Genomic DNA, 21,899 nt, shown 5'->3' with positions numbered 1-21,899 from the left:
CAGCCTGAAACCAGTTTGATTAATTAATCTTTAACAGGAAAGAAAGACCAAGGGTGTGAGCACCTAGAACTAATTCTGCTCAGTAACAGCACATTGTTTTCTGTTTTTAGTCTATACGGATAATGTAGTTTATAGCTACAGCACATTCAAGGATGTGCCACACACTGTACCTGCTCTTTATGTATACAGTACTGTATCAATGCAGAGACAGGGTCTGTTCAGGGTTCATCAATCCAGGAGTCAGTGAAGCAGAACATTCATAGCTGGCTTTGCCAGCCTGTTCCTCTAACAGTAACAGCACTGTTTAAGATTCAGTGTACATAAACAACACATATAAGCAATAACGACACTAATCCTGGTGCCAGGTCTATATAGCTAATGAACGCCACTTGAGAACTCTGTGTGACTTCAGAGCATGGTGTGGAGTCTGTATGTTTGGAAACCAGTCACATGATTCTGGCTGCTGAGAAGTTAATTGGGAATTGTTTGATATAAAAACTGTCTCTCGCCCCTGGGGATTTGATTCCCAATCTGGCTCGAGTTTTAAGAGACCAACAGAGTCTGACAGAGGAATTTTTGTTCAAAGAGCAAAACAAGCTTGAGGGGGAGAGGTTGTTGTGTAGCGCATCAGAACAGCGGCCCTTGAGTTGAACACAGGCCTTCAGGTCCTGTTAGAATCCAACCAGAAAGATAATTGACATCTATGTCAAAAAGAAAATGATTATGTTTTTTTTTTCGTTGCTGAATATTTCTTAAATGTAGTGTTTAGAAGCATGTCAGTCTCCATTCTTACCGAGTGTGAAAATCATAGTAAATAAGTACTAGTTACAAGCGCCATAGCAAACTATGTCCACTAGAGGGCTATGGTGCTGAATGCCCACATCTAGCAAGAGCCGAGGGAAGAGCATTTGAAACCTTTGAGTAGAACAGGCTTAAACTATTATGTGCTAACAGTTCATTAATGGGAAAAAGTTACCAAAAGTGATCGCTCAAAAAACAATACACTGGAAAAATCCTTGTAATTCTTTTAGAATTGTAATTCTTTTTTAGGTATATTGTCCTATTTAGTCATGAGGCAATACACATCTCTTGCCATCTGATACTCTTCATCAGTTAATAATGTAATAATAACAATGATACAACAATAATGAATGGCAGTCTAAACAGCAGCAGATCTACAAATACAGCCATTTCCCATAGCCTTCCCTTGGGGAACTGCGGTGTATTTTTAATACAGCACTCTCCCTCTTATAGAAAGCTATTTAGGAGTGAAATAACAGGAACTTGATAAAGTAACAGGAACATAAAGGGAGGGCGTGGCAACAGTAATACAGGAAAGTGCTGATTGCAATCTAGGAGCGCTGCAAGACTTCCATGCAATCTGGCACATATGGCAGTCTTTACTGAGGGTCCTGGAGGTTACATAGACTCCCATTGAAATAGGGCACTATGTTCAAAACACTTGTTCTGTTGAACAAAGCCTTCAAAGTCTAATATGTATCTTTTGATTTACTTATAGAAAATCTTCTGTCTTCTCAGCTCAGTCTATTGAGACTGCTCATCAGCTGGCTCAATCAATTTCACGCGCACCAGGCTGAGTTACTGGATGGCTATCGTGTCCATGCGTGGGGCAATGCTGTTCTCTGAAATAAACTCCCAGTTACACTAACCATACTATTCACAGGTGACAACCACACAGTTGACATTGCACTGTCAGTGAAGGATCTTCAGACAATTGCTTTGTATCTACTAGCAAACCGGTGTTCAAGTCAGGATGGTTTACATCTAGGCCAAAAGTTTAGCATCACTCTGTAGAATTAATGTTACTTTAACATATGGAATTGCATATCGATTTGAAGTTTTCCATGTACTTAATGAAAAACTGCCAAAAATTGAAATGTGACATTTTGAAATCTAATGTGAAATACTGTATTACTATTATGACTTCCAGTAGATTTTTGCAATATCGTTTTGTAGTACCAGTATATTTTTTATTACATGATGTTAAATAAAGACCTAAATACTGTTCATATAGGTTTTTTTTTCTTTAAATTGTGTCTCAATCCTAAAATTATAGGTGATGCAAAACCTTTGGCCATAGCTGTGCAGTGTTTCAACATACAAAAGCATTGTACTTTTGGAACTCAGTTCAATAGTATAAGTGGATCCTATAGGAAACCAGTATTTATTCAGCAGGGTAAAAATAATATAGTAATTGTTCTGAGATATGAAAAGTTTGAATATTTATGAAACGTAACCAAACAAATCGTATTCATTTTCAGATTGTGTTGTGCTCTTGAATTCGGACGGTGATCGGGTGAATTTGCAACATGGTGATATCAAGTGTAAACAAGGACCCTCGTCTGGCCAGCTGATGTGACTCTCTCCAAAGAAATCTGTTTGTTTATATGAGCTGCATTCTTTCTCTCTCTAAAAGAAATGGAGATGCACTAACCCCTGCCAATTCAAATCTTTAGCTTGGATAAGACAGATGGGAAATTCGAACAAACACCAGCGAAGGAAGCTAGCTTCAGTTTCAAGCATCCCTCTTTGTAAATAATAAGTTTGCAACCATAAAACTTTCACTTCAGGGGTGGCACACTGTATTTCATGAAAGCAGCATTATAAAAGCAGCTTCGGTGGCTTTTACTGTGTATCATGTATTATGCATTTATCTGTATTTAAAGTATTATGGATTTTCTTGTTACTGCATCTTGTAAAGAGCTTTATGATGGGGGTCCACTATGAAAGGCGAAAAAAGATTGATTGACTGATTGATTGATTGATTGATAGATAGATCGAACACAGAGTGGAGGAAATAGTTTCAGATATATAACTACAGCTATGCCCAAAAGTTTTGCATCATCACCGTATAGAATTAACTAATTTTGCATTACAAAGTCAAAATACAACCTGCTGAACAATGTTACACTAACATATTGAATTACATACTGCTTTGTAAAAATAAATGCGGCATTTCGAAATCTAACATGAAATAGTGTACTACTATTATGGCTTCCAATAGACTTTTGTTCTACCATTTTGTAGTTTCTTTGATTACACGATGTTAAATAAAATATCTAAATTATGTTAATATGTTTTTTTTTTGTTTGTTTGTTTGTTTTTTAATTATGTCTCAGTCCTAAAATTCTAGGTGAAGCAAAACATTTTGGCCATAACTGTATATAAAATCCTTGATGACTACATTAGCTTAACCTTACTCTGCTTCCAGACCTTGTCTAGCCCCTAAAGCTGGACACAAGCTTCATGTCACTCTGTGTATAGTAAAGGCATGCTCCGGCTGCTGTCTGGTTTTCAATGACATCTGCAGGTTCAGCTGTTGGTCAGGGAAGAAAAAACTAAAGAATAAACAAAAATTGCATTTATTACTCAAGCAAAACCAAAGCAATCAAACCAAGGCTTCCAAATGTGGGCTGATTTGAGTACAAGCTCCCCTCTCCCCCCCCCCCCCCCCCCCCCCCCTTCTCCTCCCCAAACGTACTAGCCCCATTCTAACAAATAAGTGCAGATTTCAATCCTTGCCCCCATGGTGCTCAATGAAAGGGAGCTGCATTGGTACACAGATAACCCTGCTTTTGAAAGAGCCTAGGCCTGTATCGAGCTCAGCCTGTTTGCCAAAGAGGATAATCTCAAGGACCCCTTGATAAGCTACTTTTTTGTCTTCATTATTCACACAGGGACCATTTTAGCAAGGATTGGCTAACTATTCTCACCACCACTGACAACTACTCATTCCAGTCCACAACCATGGCTATTAAGCCTGACTGGTTCATAAAGATGTTTTTGATTGTTTCTTAATATCAGTTACTGGTATTTTCCTGCACTTGCATGTCTGTGAATAGCTTGATTCTCCACTAAGACATAAAGCCAAAAAAAATGCATTAAAAGCTAGACATTTAAGACTTTTTTTGCAGATCTTTTATTTGGCAATGAGACAACAACTTTGCTACCTTCTCCATTTTACATTTGAATAGGATCACTGACCATTCTCGCTGCAGGCTATTTCTGAGCCCCTGTACAATACTTTACATGGAGCACTGTAAATCATGATACACAAGTAGGAAGGGATGCTTTTTGGAAGTACTGCAGCATACATACCAGTGAACTCTTTCTAGTGATAAAACAAACCCCTACAGGTGAAAGAATAATAAAGATAAGAGTAATAAAGGTGTCAGAGTGTCCGGTAAGGGCAGTTTTACAATCTGGGTTGGTGCCGTGTGGGATTCAGTGGGAGGAATGACCAGAGCCCCCATGGTTGTCTCAGTCACTGAGGTCAATTGTCAGTGCCTTAATGACACCTTGTGGGGATACCTTAAACACATGCTGATCCACGCATGGGCGGGGAGTGGGGGAGAGATAATCAATCTTCAGCAATGACAGTGGCTCCATTATCTCTCTCTAAAATAAGCCTGCACAGATGTGCTGTTTTGTTGGGGTTTTTTTGCATTTTTTCATACATTGTAACCTGTTTTAATTGAATAATATATGTGAAAGAGCAATAAAACATTAGAAATGTACAAAAAGTTTAAATATGACTATAGATGCTAAATGCTTAAAAAAACATCAGGTAGTCAAAGCGCTAATCAGTATCTGTGAAGGTATAAAGGTTTAGGTGTCTAATCTATTTAACTGCCTCCAACCACTGTATGTCACAACAAAAATTAGATAAGGCTTTTATTTCTGTCATATAAAGTGTATAGTTATTCCCCGAATTTAACTGAAAAGGCTTTGTTGTAATTCTCCTCTTCTGTCAAATGAGAAGGTCCCCCTGCTTTATGTAAATGAAAAAAAAAAGTCTGTCTTCTGCAAGCGAGTTCAAACATATTACATTTTGCCAGGATACCAGAAAAGTCATAAAATAGATTTGAAGACGGGCAACTGGTGCCAGGAGAGTGTTTAAACTTCTCTCCAAAGTATCATGCGCATTGAAGGGTCTGGAGAGGGAGGGGTAGGGCAATTAAAAAAAAAGGATACAAATAAAAGAAAAAAGAAAGAGAAAACCCAGTTTCTTAAGTGATGGGTAGCTGAAGCATGAGGTGCGATCCATCCAATCCGGGTTTGGGGCGGGCTTTTTTTTTTTCGCTTTACAAACGGGAGGAGGCTTAGCTAAGTGCCATTTGTTCTCACTGAGTACGAGACAGCCAAAGAGACTCTATATTTGTGGGCATTTGGATGTTAAATTAATTCCACCAGCATAGGACAGCGCTTGTGTGCAAAGCGGTTGTTACTGTTTAACGTTTTATTGTCCAACTCGGATTAGAGATCAGCCAAGTGAAGACACTGATTTGGAAAAGACAGACATTCATTTTCAACTTTTGTAAGGAAAAAAGAATTGTGCACATTTGGAGATTTTAGTTGGACCGGCTGATCTGTCAGGATGTCGGACCTGTCTGTGAATGATCATTTGGAGGGGATACTATCAGACTTTGAGGGTACGTTAATTATGTATTTATTTATACATTCATTTTGTCATCACTGCACAGTTCCACACTAGTCTACTTATGCAAACTCAAAACGTATTGGTTACCGTTGTGAACATTTATTTTGTCAAAACATTCTTATTTGCCTAGAATATGTATACTTGGATCGAAAGGTGTTTCGTTATTGTTAATCAATTTATTATTAGTACATTTCATGTATAACGTGTTCACGTCTGTAGCACTAGTTGTGCCTGAAATATAGGGTTAACTCAGCGACTCAGGTCATCACCCAGTCTCGAGAAGGGCTGTAATTAACTTTAGCCAGTGGTGTCATTTTCAAGCCTTCACGCTCGCGCAAATTACAGTAGCCCATGGCCAAATGTGTGTGCTGTCTGATCTCGTGCTCTTGCAATCCACAATCGTTGTTTTGTTTTGGTATTAAGGAAGCGCTTTTACAGAGGGACAACACAACACGTGCACTTTTTAGATATTTCCGAAATATTTAATCTGTCAAAGCTGTATTTTCCCCATTTACTGCCTGTTTTTTTTTTTTTTTTTTTTTAATTTTATTTATTTATTTATATTCATGTTTGGGATGGTAAATAGATGCATCTTGGTAAAATGCAGTACAAATGACATTATCATTTTTGTTTTGTTCCAATTTGCACTGAAGTTCCATTACACTTATTACCGTGCTGTAGATGTCAGTTCACGCAGGAAGCAACAACTTCCCAACTTTAATTATTATGAATTATTTATATTTGTTTTACATGTAAAGACCCAGGTACAGTTTTGTTGTCTGTGTTACCCTATCGAAACCAGAAAGCAACCCCCCATCACATCTCTGTGAATTTTTTTTTTTTTTCTACCGTAGCCCGCAACAGCGTTTTCTTGTACCCTACTGTACTCTCTAATTATAGTGAATTGATTTGCAGTTGTGTTGAAACCGCGTAGCAGAAGCATGCTCAAAGCGAGTTTCTTGTTTCATGTTTCATGTCTGGAATGCGCACTCAGCATAGGATTCATAACCGCGCATTTCACTGAATCGACAAGTAATGAACACGCGTTAATTTTAGTTTCTCCTTATAACTGCACTGTTTTTACATGGCACGGAATAGTGCTTTTCCTCCAGTGTTTAGTGTCTTCAAATTGCTTTGTTTCTACATACTGATGTATTGCACGCAAACAGCACAGGGAATACGCAAAAATACACTTTGCCATGTTATGAAAGAAATAGTACTTAATTACAGTCCAAGCGTTTAAAAATTAAGGCCTAAGCCAAATTGAAAGGCAGACTACTTAATCATATATATATATATATATATATATATATATATATATATATATATATATATATATATATATATATATATATATAATTTTTGTTGCGAAAACTAATCCCATTCAGTTGACAATTTGATATTTTTTGGCACCTGCTATCACAGAAACAGCAATATTCACTATATGAATTTGGCTGAAATAAATGCTTTTAATCGTCACCGGTGGCAAAAGCGGTTTCTAACGAGATGCATTGCAAAGGCAACCTTGCAATTACCTACTGCACCTCGCTGGAAATTAACTAAATTGGTCACTGTGTAACATACGGAAGCATTTAACGCATTAATGGAATACTGCAGTTTCTCACTAATTGCAGCCATAAGGCCAACGTGTAATCACACTCCTATTGAGAAAAAAGGTGTTTGGCATTATCATCAGAGGGCCAATGCAAGTGCCTGGAATATTGCGAATAATCCAATATTCCAAGAAAATACACATATCAGATAATGCCTATTGGGACATTTTGTAGCACTTCGCTCAACAGACGAAGGTAAGAGTAAATAATAACAACACATTTGTTTGAACGTTGTGTTCATGAAAGAACGATTGCTGACAGGTAGCTTTTTTGCACTTCCGTATTTAAACACGGGTCGTTGATTGCCTTCACTTACTAGATTGATGATGTGTGAGTGAATAGACTGAAACGTACACGGTGTCCTTTAGTTTAAAATAAATGAAATGTAGCTGCTATTGTTTATTCACGCACCCCACTTACAAGGGTCATTATATTATACTCAGGCCAACTTATTAGTGTCATGGTTTACATACACAGAAATGGCCAGACCAAAGGAAGGTTACAAGAGAAATTGAAAAACGTGTTATATAACAACAGAATGCATTTCATGGTGATCTTGGACCACTTTAACTGTCAAAAGCGGATTCGTTTCAGCCCCACCACATCTCAATTTTTCATTATGTAAGCAATAAGGCACGAGAGTGTGTGTGATATACTCTAATATCACAACACCCTGGTGTGTTGCTAGGCACGAGGGGAAGCCAAGTGGTGTCAACCGATTCGGTGATAACAGAGTGTATCACACACCCTGAAGTGTGTTATTGCGCTTATGAAATGGGTTTCCTAACTAAAGGTTAAAAGAAAAAAAAAAAAAATTAATTGTCATTTTTATTAAATATCTTTCCGCCTAAGCTGGTAGTAATACTAATAGTAACTTAAAAAAAAAAAATGTATGAATTTAAAAAAGCAATTTATAGATGTTGGATTGAAAGTGCAGTTTTCCTTTATTTGATTGGTTATACTTATTGTAATTCTTGTTTTTTTTTTTTTCCATTACATTTTAAAGTAAAATATTTCTTCCCATTCATTGTGACACAGCACAAATGAGTCTGACATTTAAATCACGCAGACCTCTTCCTCACAAGACCTGCAACAGTATCAGGTGACCATGCTGTTTTCTTTTTTCCTTTTTCTTTTGTTTTACATCATTTAAGCGATATGAATACATACTTTTTGCCTTTTTTTCAGTACTTTAATCATTGGCGTCCGATTCAGACTCATTTAATATCTCGTGTCACTTCGGTTTCCCAAAAGCTCAACTTTTACATAAATCTGGTCAGTTGTGTTTATTGTGATAAATTCAAATATGTCTGCCTTTTTTTCCCTTCCAAATTCTAGTGGCATATCTATATCTACCAGTGATTTGCGCATTTTTTAAAAGAAGTGCCGGCCCACGGTGATATGCTGTAATATCAACACCCCCATGTGACCTGTTTTGACCAGGGTAGAGTATTGAAAATGCCCATTGTATAAAGCATATTAATACAGATATGTCTGCGTTGAACACCCTCAGACATGCGGCAAGACAGTTTAAGGTGCACAGTAGCTGAATTATGTATACATAATGATAGGGATGGAAATAATACTCATATTACATAGCAGTTTCACCCATTCCAGGTTTTAATACAAGCTTGATTAGCTGTAGTGTATAGGTAACAAGCTGAGGTGTTTCTTATTAAACTCCTAGTAAAACTGCTGTGCCGTGGGAGTCTTATTTCCATCCCTGCAAAGATGATTTTGATTTATTACTGCCATTTGATACAGACCTTGGATCCTAAGAGGATATCCCTTATTTGTTTGTAGGGAAGTTATTTTCATTGGTTCTCGGGGAGGTTAAGAAGTTTGAGTCGTTTGTTGATAGATCTTGAAGCTCCTAATAACAACTTTAGCATCTTTAAGTTAAGTTGTCTATTTCATATTCATAAAACAGCAATTGATACTTTTAACTTTAATTGATACAGAGCTGGCCTACCTTGTTAACCAATTCATCTTGCTTTGGTAACTGGCCTTACTGTAGGTTTTTATTTCATTGGAATTGAGCAAAGGGGCTGTTGACTTGGCATTGAATGGTCAGGCAAACTGAAACCCCTAAGTAAAAGGCTGACACAAGCCTCATGCCTGGTAAATGCAAGCTTAAAAACTCCCTGACTAGCCAAATAAAAAGAACAGTTTCCATAATCCTGTAAATATTTATTTGCTTTGTTGGCTAGTAAAACTCTTGAATTCATATATATTAATTAATATAATATATTAATAGGCTAGAATGCACAGCTGTAAAGGCAGTTCTACACTAGAGGCGAGTAACTGGAGCGAATTTTGTATCAACGTCAAAGGCGAACGTTTTCAGTCCAGAAGCTTTCACTTGACCCTATTCATATATTTTTCCCATGTTTTATATTTACAGTTAGTAGAAACATGGACATTGACAGACGCAGTGCTGATGAAATACTACTCCTGCGTCAGACACTAAAGACGACAAATAAGTCTTTGAGACATTTCAAGACTATCGTTTGTGTTTTAACCAGTTTGTGAAAAAAAAGAAAAGCACACAACAGCACCACACAGAGGACATTTAAAAAAACAATTATAGGCAGGTTTATTTTGGCAGCTTTATTTTTTCAGAGTAAATGTCCTCCCTGTCCTCCAGTATACATTAAATTCACTCACCAGACACACTAGTAATAATGCCCGAAATGTTCGGCCAGGCATTGCCCTTTTTACTGTTGTCTTCTTACACATTTAACGAACAACTGTAGAGCACAGGACACCGCTGCATTTCCTGAATTAACTTCTCGTATTCGATGTTCATCGTGTATTTGTGTTATGACCTGTGTCAAGTTTACTGATATTACTGACATTGCTTCTGATTGGTCCATTTCATTGTATTTGCCCGCGATGTTTGTGAAAAACAGAACACAGTTCTATTCCTGCGGAGCCGCTTCCTTCACCCAGACTGGTGGTGGTGTAGACTCACCCAAACATTCCAGTCTCTTCTAAATGATTCGCTCATGTGGCTTGCCTCCAATGTAGAACCCCCTTGATAGATCTGCAGGATGATACTGATTAAGATCAGCACACGCAAGTCTGAACGTACTTGTATGCAATGGGAGTTGGTTTTGGTAAAGGAACTGAATTGGGATACTAAAAAACCCAGACCTGTACCTTGGTTCAGGTGAAGGTTTGTAACTTGATTCTGGCTTGCAGAGACTGTAAAGAGTGTTATTGCTCCTCCTCATTTTGCCCCAGCTGCAAAGAATGAGTTTCCCTGTATTCAGAATTTCTCATATACTGTAATCCCCATTGGTGACAGCCAGAAGATCAACGGGGAGCCAAAGCAAAGGTATCTCTGTATAAAGTTGGGGAGGGAGAGGGAGGGGGGAGGGGTGTTAAGCTCAGGTACTGACTTGCACGGGGGTGGAGGGGGTTACTGCTGGGTGGGCTTAAGACCCTGCCTTCCTACCATTATGCCCCTGCTTTCCTGCTCTTAATTGACAGCAAGTATTAAAAGATACGCCGGATTTTAAAAAAAATGTTTATTAGACCAATTGAATAGGAAGAAAAGAGGATCTGTTTGCTTCTTTGAATGCACTTTGAATGTCCTCTGCACGTTACTGAGCTCAGGTGTACATCACCTTTCTTTTGTATTTGTTTGCAACTATTATTAGTGATGCATTTGTAATATAAGTAGGGCTTCTGTTTTTTGTTTTTTGTTAATTTCATTTTTTGGTGCTTATTTTTAGCTGTTTTCGAGTTGTATGTAAATGTTTTATTTATTTTGTTTCCCAGGGTACAATATATATAGTAACTCAGCAGTACTTGCACACTTCAATTGTACCTTCTTTCCTTTGTTGTCTTCCACAACGAAATCCCTATGGTCACGGGCTTCTGGGTTTTTTGTGTGTTTAGGAATTTTTTTTACTTTTCTGCACAATTTGCAATTCTGTTTTAAATTCCACAAAGGTGTAAATACTATCTATAGTACTGTAATATAGTTTTAAATCTTGAGCAAGAACATCTAGGTTTAAATATCTCGAGAGTGTTACAATCCTCAAATAGAAATGTAGGAATTTGCTGCCACTCTGTAGTTTGGGTGGTTTTAGAGCATTCAGAATGAATCAATGTGAGATACAAGTCAGGAAGGAGGGACATTGCCCAACTGCATTGGGAATTATTATTATTTTTTGTAGATATTTTATTTATATTTTTCACAACATGAATTAAGTAAATATTTCCGGTGTTTCTCTGGTGTTTATTGGATATGCACTGATTTCATTTGTTTTGTATCGGGGGTGTTAAAACCGAAAATCAGAAGCCCTAAATATAAGGAATCTATAAACCCATTGCTGGCCAAGAGATCAAGGCAACAGTTATTTTGAGCGGGACCTTTAAGGAGAATCTTCTGGTTTAAAGCTTCTGTCATGGCAGTGGTGTAAAAGTATTTTACATTTACATTGACTTGGGTATCTTAGGTGAGTTATGGCAGAGCCTTGACGTGAAGTTGAGCCCAAGTTAATTATTTGGTCCTAAATTTACACTGCTGCAGGGCATGCACACAATCAAGCCCAAAAAATGTCTCTTTGGGAGCCAGACCCAATGACCAAGTAGAACAAACTAAATCGATTCAATTGCAAACATTTCAACTAGAGGTGAAGACAAGGAAAAAGACGTTGGGCATCGAATGCACAGAATTTCTTTTAGTTTTTCTAAATTTAGCACTAATTGTTATACTCGCCTGACTTTAAATCTTCTTTCCTCTGCTTAAACCACAAGACTTCTCTTTCTTATTTGTTGTGACAATGAAGTCACCGGGCTGCCCCATACGCTACTGGAGGAAAGCAAACAAATTAACTGCTCAATATGGCCATCTTGGAATAACAGTAAAGCATGAGAAGATACCATTTCCACCAGGACATTTAACACCTCCTGATGTGAACATACTGATGAGCTCTGCAGACTTGGAATGTTGTTGTTGTTGTTGTGTTTTTTTTTCTTCTAATCTTTCTTGCATTCACTCGCCTCTTTTATCTTAAGTGTTCTTGTTATTACCTTGAGTGGGCATGCTTAAAATTCCTGATTTTTAGACCCTACAAATGTGTTGCGATAGAAACCAGTAAAACATTTTCAAAGCCAATAAAAGGTAGGGAAACGGCTTCAATACGATCCAGATGGCCAAACATATTTTATTTGCATTGGGCACATATACATATTATTCATGATATTTCAAGAATTTGGAGATGTAAATCGTTCAGCTATAACTATATACTGGCACCATAGATTAAAGGCATGTTTTAATGGGTTGACTACTGCAAATGAGGTATAGGTCAAAGACTGCAGTATTTTAGGATTCCATACCACATTCAAGTCTTTCTTTCAAATTCATCTACATGAGGACGTTATCTCGGTCATTACTTAGTAAATAATGTGATTCATGGACCATATTAATTCCCTTTACTGTTAAGGTAATTTAACCTTGTGCTGTGAACCAGTGTGATATAGTTAAGGTTTTGTAGGTACTACAGCTGAGGACTGAAAGGCAGTGTGGCTTGTTGGTAAGAGCTCAGTTACTGGGAGGCTGTGTGGTCTGTTGGTTCGACCTGAGGTACTTGGAGGAAGCGTGGCCTAGTAGATATATAGTCTAGTTCTTCAAGGCAGATTTAGACTCAGTAGCCCTGATAAATATAACTTAGATAGGTAAGGCACCTGGCCTTGCAAATCCTAAAACCAACATGACTTCTGGCCACAGTGGCCGTCAGAGGGCAAGCCCCTTCACCCTGGCTACTGGTGTAGCCCTCTTGCTGCAGGTGGCTGTGAATAGACAGAAGGTCTCTTACTTAGCTGGCAAACGGCAGAAAATAAAAGTAAAGGATCGGGTTTCAGGCCCTTTTTCCAAATTCCTCTGAGCTCCTGCCATTCCAGCAGGATTTGAAGCATCAGGTCTGAGGCAGCTGATCCTTTAGGACGTGGGGGTTGGGGACATAGATGGGGGAGGGCAAGCATCTGTTGCGCAGTTAACTCTTTCAATACAAATCTTTGCCTGGGTTAGATGGAGTCTTTGACTTTGTGTTTTATGTTTATTTTAAATAAAAAGCAAGCTTCATATAATAATGATAATATTCAAGATAACTTGTCTTGTAGTACAGGAAGTTCCAAGACTTGTGTAACAGGGCAGAGACTAGGCATGAACCAGCGACCCCACACAACGCAAGCAAACATCATGACCACGTGAAAAAGAGCCTTCATGGTTTTCAAGCTTTTGTCCTCATCTCAGGATCTGGACTGCTAGTGTATCACCCAACACTGCCCATTATACATGCACTTGCTCTCATTTTATTGTTGCCTAAATTATTTCACTGCCAAGGTGATGACATTGGGGCGGATGGTGTGAGCTTCTGTTCTACTTCACTGTGATTGGAATCTGACAGTGCTTTGCTGTTCAGGCCCAATGCAGTGCAACTGGTTATTATAATGGGGTCTTTTCTCCATAGACTGTACTTTCAACAGTCAACCAATCATCTGTCTGAGGTGTTTAAATTATAACGTCAAGCATGTGTAATAAAGCATAGCTAATATATCAAAGCTAAACAAATATATCATAAGACATAATTTGTTCATGATTGCCCTAGTCTTTTTTTCCAGGTTCTGAGTGTACCACCCACTCTGTTATTGTATTGAGGAACAGTGGTGATTTATGTAACTATTGTATCCCCAGGTTTTTATTTTTTATGGTCCCATCTCTGTCAACAGTTGATCCACTAGAGCACAGAAGAAACTGCAGATCTGTGTTAACCATGTTGGCTTTAGCTACTGTATACAATGAGTCACAATGGAGTCATACTTATAGCCTCCTGTTATTGAAGTATGGTCTGCAGACATTGGTATACAGTGTACAGTAGTAGAGCCAACACCTCTATAGTCCCCTAAAGCACTTGAATTGAGTAGCTTAGTAGTGATTTACAGCACTTCCTCTTTCGTGATACAGTTTTGTAATTCATTAATGCTAGCAGGTATTGTCCTGGCCTGATGCTGGTTACCTTTAATGAACAGAAACCACAATTTCCCTTATTAAAGTTTACAATCGTAAAAGTGAAGCAAAGAGTAATAAATTGTAGTGAGGTTAGGTAAAGCAGGGTTTTATTGTACTTTACAACTGATCTTACCTGTAATTTGATATTCTGCAATGTGATTTTGTGTATTGTGATATTTTATAATAGCTGTAAGTTACCTTGGATAAGGGTGTCTGCTAAAATAATAATAATAATAATAATAATAATAATAATAATAATAATAATAATAATAATAATAATAATAATAATAATAATAATAATAAAATGCATAGTTTAACATGGTAAAACTGCAAAGTGCCATATGAAAATACTGTGGTAAACTTCTATAAGGGTTGAGCCAATTATTTTTATTATTTCCTGTTATGCTTGTAACACTATTCAAGCATGGATTACACCATTCAACCAGTTCTGTGAGTGCTTTTTTGTTTTGTTTTTCTTCTTTCATGTTTTAGTGTTTTGCAGTAACACCTCAGCTATAATGAATAATCTACTTTTTAGTGCACCTACAAGTTTTAAGCAAGGAAAACTGAACAGAGGGATACAATAGTAAAAACTTCAGTGACACTAGGTGCCAGGTGCTGTTAAATATTTTATGAAAAAGTCAGGGTTGAAGAAAAGGATCAAGGCCTTTTGGGGCTCCAGGCCTGGGTTTGTCTGTTTCTATAGTTACAACATAAATGGCAGCTAGGAATTCTGTATCCAGATGTGAGAGCAGGTAGGCAGTTTCCACAGGTAAACAGCACACACCTGATGATGGTGGTGGGGTGATCACAGTAAATACCGAAAAGGAATGTACAGATTGGTGGGTTTTGGATCAGCTGGAACAAGTCTCTGCCTGTCTGGAAGAATGTGTGCCCAGGCAGAGGCAGAGGAGAGCAGTATCTCTCACTTGGACAAGTATGAAGCTAACAGTCTCTCTGCCTCACAAACCTTAAGACTTTTAAGCACACAATTACAGTACAAAGGCTTATTTGTCAGTTTTTCCATTATTATCCTGCAGTCTTTGTCTATGGTTGCTGTACACTTCACCCTCACTGTGTGTCACTGGTCCTGATATATGATTTTTTGTTTCGATAGATGGAGGGAGTCTGTCTGACCTCTTGGTCAGTGCTTTAAACTGGTAGCCGGGAAGTATGGGTTTCAATTCCAGGTCGGCTGTCGTGGGACTGCAAGGCAATTTTAGAGAAAATGTTTAGAATGTCTGAATGCAAATCTGTTGAAGTTTATCTATTAATTAGATTATTTAGTTGTTAAAGTGGGTTCTCTATAAGAAGATCTTGAAAGACAAATAACCCTACAATTAGGCCAGTAGGGAATGTGGTCTTGGTTATAATTAAGCCATAAGCATGCTTTTGGTTAGTTGGCATGTGAATATTTTAATAATTTGAATTGCTCTTCATAAAAAGACCTTTGTTAGTAATTGGCTTCAACTCCAGTCGTTACTAGCTGACCTTGTGTTATCGGCAAGATGCCGTAGTAATCAAGTCATTGTTATGTGCATTTTCATCTAAATAGATAATCCTATAGATGCATTATAGAAGGAATGTTATGTGCCAGTGGCCAGCTGTACAGATCGGTGTAGTGCTTTCCCAGCTGTCTTTGACATTTTTAGAGCATTCATTCGCCTGTTATTCAAATTGTCTGTTTAACTATATTGTTATGATATCTTACTCTAATTTTGTTAAGCGCAAAAGTTCTTCAGATGCTTTTGTGACGCCTCAATATAGAATAAGAAACTGAAGCCTAAAAAGGATACATTTCTTAGTGTTATCCTAACCACAGTAATGATAAAGCTCAATTTGTTGAGCCTCAGATTTCACTGGTCTGATTTACAGGCATGTGTAGCTTGACTGCCCTTAAAGTAGGACGCAGCAATTTGTAGCCAAAGTGAAGGATTAAATTTTTTTCTCTGTGAACAAACATTGATTTAGAATCTTATCAAATTACATAAATACAGCTTGTGTTCTGATTTTATTCAAATAAAAATGTATTTGGTAATTAATGGGTTGAGAGCAGTTATTTTCTAACCAAGCAAGGCGTAGTTTATTTTATTTATTTAATTGTTTTGTTATTATAAATAATGGATATTCAGGGCAGATTTACCTGAAAAAAAAGATGGTTAATGAAATAAATAACACTGACAGAAACAACAGTTGCATGCAGGAGCCTTCGCTAACAAAAAAGATCAATTTACCAAGGGGTAATGCCATCACAAGGGCACCTACAATGGCATCACAGCAGCATCATTTTCATATTTTGACATATCATTGGTATGAGACAATACATAAGACAGGGATGGATATAAGACTCCTATTCTATAGCGGTTTCACCCATTCCAGGTTTTATTTATATGCTTGATTAGCCCCAAGATAACAGACTCGGTGTGCCTTATTAAACTCCTAGTTAAACTAGGAATGAGTCAATCTGCTATATAATGGGAGTCTTATTTCCATTCCTATAGAGTTCTGCCGTAATGAGAATGATTCAGAACATATACACACTGGTGTTACTGTATAATGTATGTTTCAATTAACTTTTTGCTGAAGCCTATTAAAGCCAGTAAATGAGGCAGCATACAATATGTTTAAATAGCACTGGATAGGATAGGATGATTATGCTAAACAGTAGTATGACTATATAGAGAGGGGGGGAAAAAGTAGCTGTAATTGTTTATAAAATTAACAAAAGCCAGTACAATCCCTGCTTTCCTTTTAAAAATTGGTACTAGAGTAAAGAACAAATGTAATCCGTATTTTTTCAATTAACATTAACCTGAGAGTCAGGAATGTCACTGTTTTTCACTTTTGTTGAATTTGATTCTTGATCAACCCTTAAACCCCCTAGCTCACTATGGTGTAGATGTACTAAAGTGTTGCGGGTGTCGCAATAGTTGCAAATCAATTGCAAACGATCTGAAGTCTAGGGTGAAATGCACTAACTAAACTACTTTTTAGGGAATGCTTTGCGGCAGCAGTTTCTTTACGGATCAGCCTTGGATAACTATGTAATTATGAGCATGCCTGCATAAATTCGCAAAAGTTGGGTGGAGATAATTATAATGAGATGTCCTAAAGCTGCTGGCAACTGCGACACTTACAAAAAAAAACAGCTAAAATCATTTCATTTCAATTTAAAGTAATCTTTTAAATTGAGCATGATTTATTTTGTGTTACCAGTAGCCTGTAGGTAAAAAAGTGTGCTTTTTACTACTGTACTGTATAGACCTATTGTATAGATTTATATTTTTACATAATGTAATGTGTAGCCTACCCAAAACACATTAGTGTTATTTCAGCGCAATGATTTATACATTTAAAATACTTTGAGCACTATAAATGTTTTTGTGTGCAATTGTATTTTTTAACAAACATATCCGGCTTAAGATGGGGCAACAGATATTTAAATGAGTATATTGCGGCTCTGTTTGTTAACACATTTTCTTCGTACATACGCCAAAATGTATAATTTGCGAATTGTCGAAACGAAAATGCAAATTGTGGCCCATCTTAATACATCTTCCCATTTGCATTTAACAGCTCCATTTTAATACTGATGTTTAACTTAATTGTGGAAAGACTTACCACATTGTATTGAGCGTAGGCCTAAACCAATTTACTTAAACTCCCCAGAAATGTGAGTGTCTGCAATTTGAAAAGGTTGTGGTGCTGAGATTTTATTAGCTGATAAACTGTTACAGCTGTGCAGCAGATGGGGAGGGGGGATCAGAATTAAAGGTTCCAAGTTCTTTATTTTCCTACATAATCCTCAGTCTCAGGCACAGTTCCAGGTAAAATGAGGCATCTCAAACCATAATTCTCCCATGGCAGCTGGTGGTGATGATTGCTTGTTTTTACTGCAGTTACATATTTTGTGGTTGAGTATGCATTTCAAATTAATCTTTTGATTTTCTAAGACAGTACCAAAAACATACACCCACTGGTTTTCATTACCCCCCCCCCCCCCCCCCCCCCCCCCCCCCCCACACACACACACACACACACACACACACATACCAGGATGCATATATCTGGTGGCATACTTTATGTATGAACCACTTGCCTGTTTTTCATAAGTGTTGATAGGTGTGAACTAAGGAAAATACTTCCCCTAACACTTTCAGTTGGGTGCAGAGCAACCTTGGTCAGACACATTGCACTTGGTTGTGTGTTTAGTGTGCAGAACCCCTATTTGCTTTCTCCTCAATATTTTTTCATATACAATGTCATAACATGTCTTGCATATTCCCCTCTCTGCACGTCCCCGGCATCCCGAGATGGCGTCATTCTTCCAAGCACGACTTCTGGGTCAACAAGAAGGCTGGAGTAACTTGACACTCTGCCCACACCACCCCCAAAGATAACCACCCTCACCCTGTCAATTGGCCCTTTGTTTGGGGCAGCAGAATCCCTACTTCTGGCCAGGGATAGAGATGGATGAGATTGTTTACAGTAGGGTTTTTATCCATTGGAAGGTGAATGTAAATCAAACAAGGGCCTTGACAAGCTCCTGAGCTGCGTTCTTCCTTTCCTGTCATAATATTGTGCAGTGTGTGATGATTGAGACTTGTAGTAACAAGTTGTCAAGCCTGAGTGCTTTCCAAATAAGAAAAAGAAAAAATAAAACACCTCTGTGTGAAAACAGTGATGTGGTTGTGCTGAGAGACTGGATTCAGATAACTTTGTTTAAAGATCTGTTTGTTTGAAAAAAACAAACAAACAAATGTTCCAGTAATTAGCGTAGGTCTGATGTCTTTTTTTGACTAGTGTTGTAGCCAAGGTGACTTGTGTGGAAGCTTGTTATTGCAGCTTTAAAGCTGTTTAGACTCCAGGGACCAGTCCTGGGGCACAGCTAAACTCAGTACTGGGGAATCCTGTGTGCCAGCAAACCCTTTGAAACAAAAGTAATAGGATAAATTGTGTATTAAATGCTTCCCAAGTTTGAAAGCAATGGGTTAAGTTGTGTAACCGGTGCAGATGATTTCATAACGGCCTCAATGATTTTTAGGATGCTCTTTTTCTTTGGTTTTCTTGTTTTGTATTGATTTTCTTTTTCCAGCATCAGCCCTCCCGTATAGCTGACTGGCTCTCGGGGATAGATGAGGCATAGGGAAATGGCTGTCATTATTATGAGGCATAGAAACACATTCCAGACCATAAAATAAATATTTATAGATATGTTGATAATTTTGACGTCTTCACATTTCAGTTTTTTTCTTTCACGCAATGAAATTTGATGATATTTTTGGAATATAATGTGCATGATTGGGTAACGATAGTGACAGTATTTAAATTCTGTAACTTACACTATTTGCATTAAAATTGTGAAAAAGGTACTAGCTCTCAAAGCTTTTAATAATGATTATATTCAGCCTGCACATTTGTGTCTGTTGCTTAATGGAAAACCTCTTGAGATCCATCATTGTACTTTCAGCAGTTTCTTTTACAAGACAAGACTAGACTACCACACACAGTCCTACATATTACAGGATGTGGACCAATAACAATTACAACATCACTTTGACAGTTCAGTAGGATATATAAAAATAATGTAGACAAGCATTTGTTTACTAAACCCCTCTGGCTGGTAGGGATCTGAAGGAAGGATCGCGAAGCATCGTGGCAGACTATACAAATTTTAACTGCAGTTAATCCTAACTAGGAAATGGCAATAAACAATGCATTTGGAAACAATCTAGTTGACTTGACAGATAATAATTATAGGTTTTCCTTGCCGCCTTTTAAAAACGCATTTAGGAATTCCAGGCAATGCAGTAACACTATGAAGTTGAGACTGATGAAGCTTAATTCAATCTATGGCTTTTTAAAATGATAGGGTGTGCAGTGTTTTAATCTGGTTCAATATTAAGAACTCCCTTCATTTGAAAGAGCAGGATAGCAGATATTGGACTTGGTCATGAGCATAGAATCGCTTTTTGGGTCCTTGTGTTTCCTGCGAGCAGGTCTGGGTTGATATTGAGCTGGTTTTTGGTAACAGGTAAGATTTAAACTTGGAGAAGGTTCTAACAGGGTTTTGAAAGAGAATACAAGGATTCCTATTTTATGTAAAGAATGGTACAATACATTATAAACTGCAGTACTTTTGTTTAACAATCAGAAATTCGTTTAATTAATGGGTAAAACGGATAACCTTGGAAACATTAGAAAAAAACAAATCGAAGAAATGCAAAAAAAAAAAAAAAAAATGTTTAAAATAGTCCTTGATAATTGCAATAAAGCCCATAGCTCAGGCCAGTTATCAGATGCCCTCTAATCAAGGGTCTGTTGCTTTAGGAAAGGTTTGCTACACACCAAACTATCACACAAAAACCTGATATTTTTAACATCTCAGATTTCTATATAGTAAAGCTTTTCTTTTTTTTTTTTAGTATAGAGGAACTGTATTTCTATTTCCTGCCAAGTCAACTGGCAAAGAACAATGGGCCTCCTTCTTTTCCAGGTGCCTTGGGGCAGCAAGCAGCAGTAGTTCTGGGATTACCATCTCCTTTCCTGGTTCTCCTCATCACTACACTGAGCCTTGCAAACAGCTGGACCCTGCCATTAGTTTTATTCCCCTTCGGCTTTAAACACATAGCTCTTAGCCTAGGCGCCCACTCATTCCAAGTTTTTTTTCAAGTCTGCAGCACTGTCCCCAAATACCCTTGAACTGCAAGCATTCAACTTGTTGGTGTGAAAATATATCCTGTATGTTGTGAAACATATACTCTATACACATACACACACATGCGGCAGCAGTACTTGTGCACTCACATACATGCTTAGAAATTTAGAAGCTAAATGTGTGTTTGAGTTGGGTGTTTTTGATTAGGTATCAGTGATCATCATTCATATCACTGTCTGTCTGTCCCTTCAATTTGGAGACAACCTGAAGATCTCCTTCTTTTACTTAGTCCCTTTGATATTTCACTGACACCTTAAATCAGGTTGTAGGGTTTAGGTTTTTTTTTTATAGAAAACATACACTGTCCTTCTAGAGTGACAATCATTGACTGTGCCAGTTGTACAGAATGTTTACAAGAGCACAAAACACAGTTGTTGCAGAGGTGCCCCAAGAAAGCAGTGATTTATTTTTATTATTTTAATTCTGAGCTTTAATAACTAGTTTCTAGTCACAAAGCATGTCTCTGAGTGATGTCATGCAAACATCAAAGGAAGATACAAAACTGCCGCTTGACTTATGCCATTGCATTTGAGGTAATGCACTGAAGCTGGGCTTATCGATCCATTTTTAAGGGAGAGAGACCGTCCTTCCCTCTGTTTATCTCAAAAAAGGAACTTTAAAAATGCTGAACTGTCACAAGTTACATGCCACACCTTCCTAATGGATTGTCATCCTTCAGGAATACAATGAACTATTTTTCCACAGCAGTATTGCAAAGTGGCCAATGAATTTGCTAACATTCCAGCTAAACTGGGGTTATTCAACTTTCATTAAAACTCCATTAAAACCCCACTTTGACAGGTTTACCTCCTTATGCAAGTTTTGCACTTTCTCATGTATTTTCCCATTCATTTACTGTGGTAGACATGCTTTACCATTCTTTCACTATGTTTTACTATGCTTTAAAACACTGCACCATGGTATAATGCAGGAAATCTTGAAGAGACCTTTACAAGGCTGTCTTCTGAAACCGTACAATTTATTAAACAAAGACTTCCAAAATGAGTACTGCCACTGTAAACATCATTTTAAATTCTGCTTTTGCTTCCCAGGCTTAATGGTGTTGGCCAGGTCTGGTTCAAA

General features: G+C 37.6%; 1 protein-coding gene across 1 annotated transcript in view; it reads left to right on the top strand.

Moving 5' to 3' along the window:
* Positions 1–5,143: 5,143 nt before the first annotated feature.
* The window catches only part of LOC121330770 (neuronal-specific septin-3-like), a 94,219-nt gene continuing 77,463 nt past the window's right edge, over positions 5,144–21,899 (top strand). Inside the window, exon 1 of the mRNA XM_041277519.1 lies at positions 5,144–5,453. Coding sequence (XP_041133453.1) covers positions 5,399–5,453 — 55 coding nt within the window. The 5' untranslated portion in view covers positions 5,144–5,398. The remainder of the gene's footprint in view (positions 5,454–21,899) is intronic.

The sequence above is a fragment of the Polyodon spathula genome, chromosome 18, assembly GCF_017654505.1.
Source record: "Polyodon spathula isolate WHYD16114869_AA chromosome 18, ASM1765450v1, whole genome shotgun sequence".
In the NCBI taxonomy this organism is placed as follows: domain Eukaryota; kingdom Metazoa; phylum Chordata; class Actinopteri; order Acipenseriformes; family Polyodontidae; genus Polyodon; species Polyodon spathula.
The sequence above is the reverse complement of the archived record's forward strand: the minus strand, read 5'-3'. Positions and strand labels throughout refer to the sequence as shown.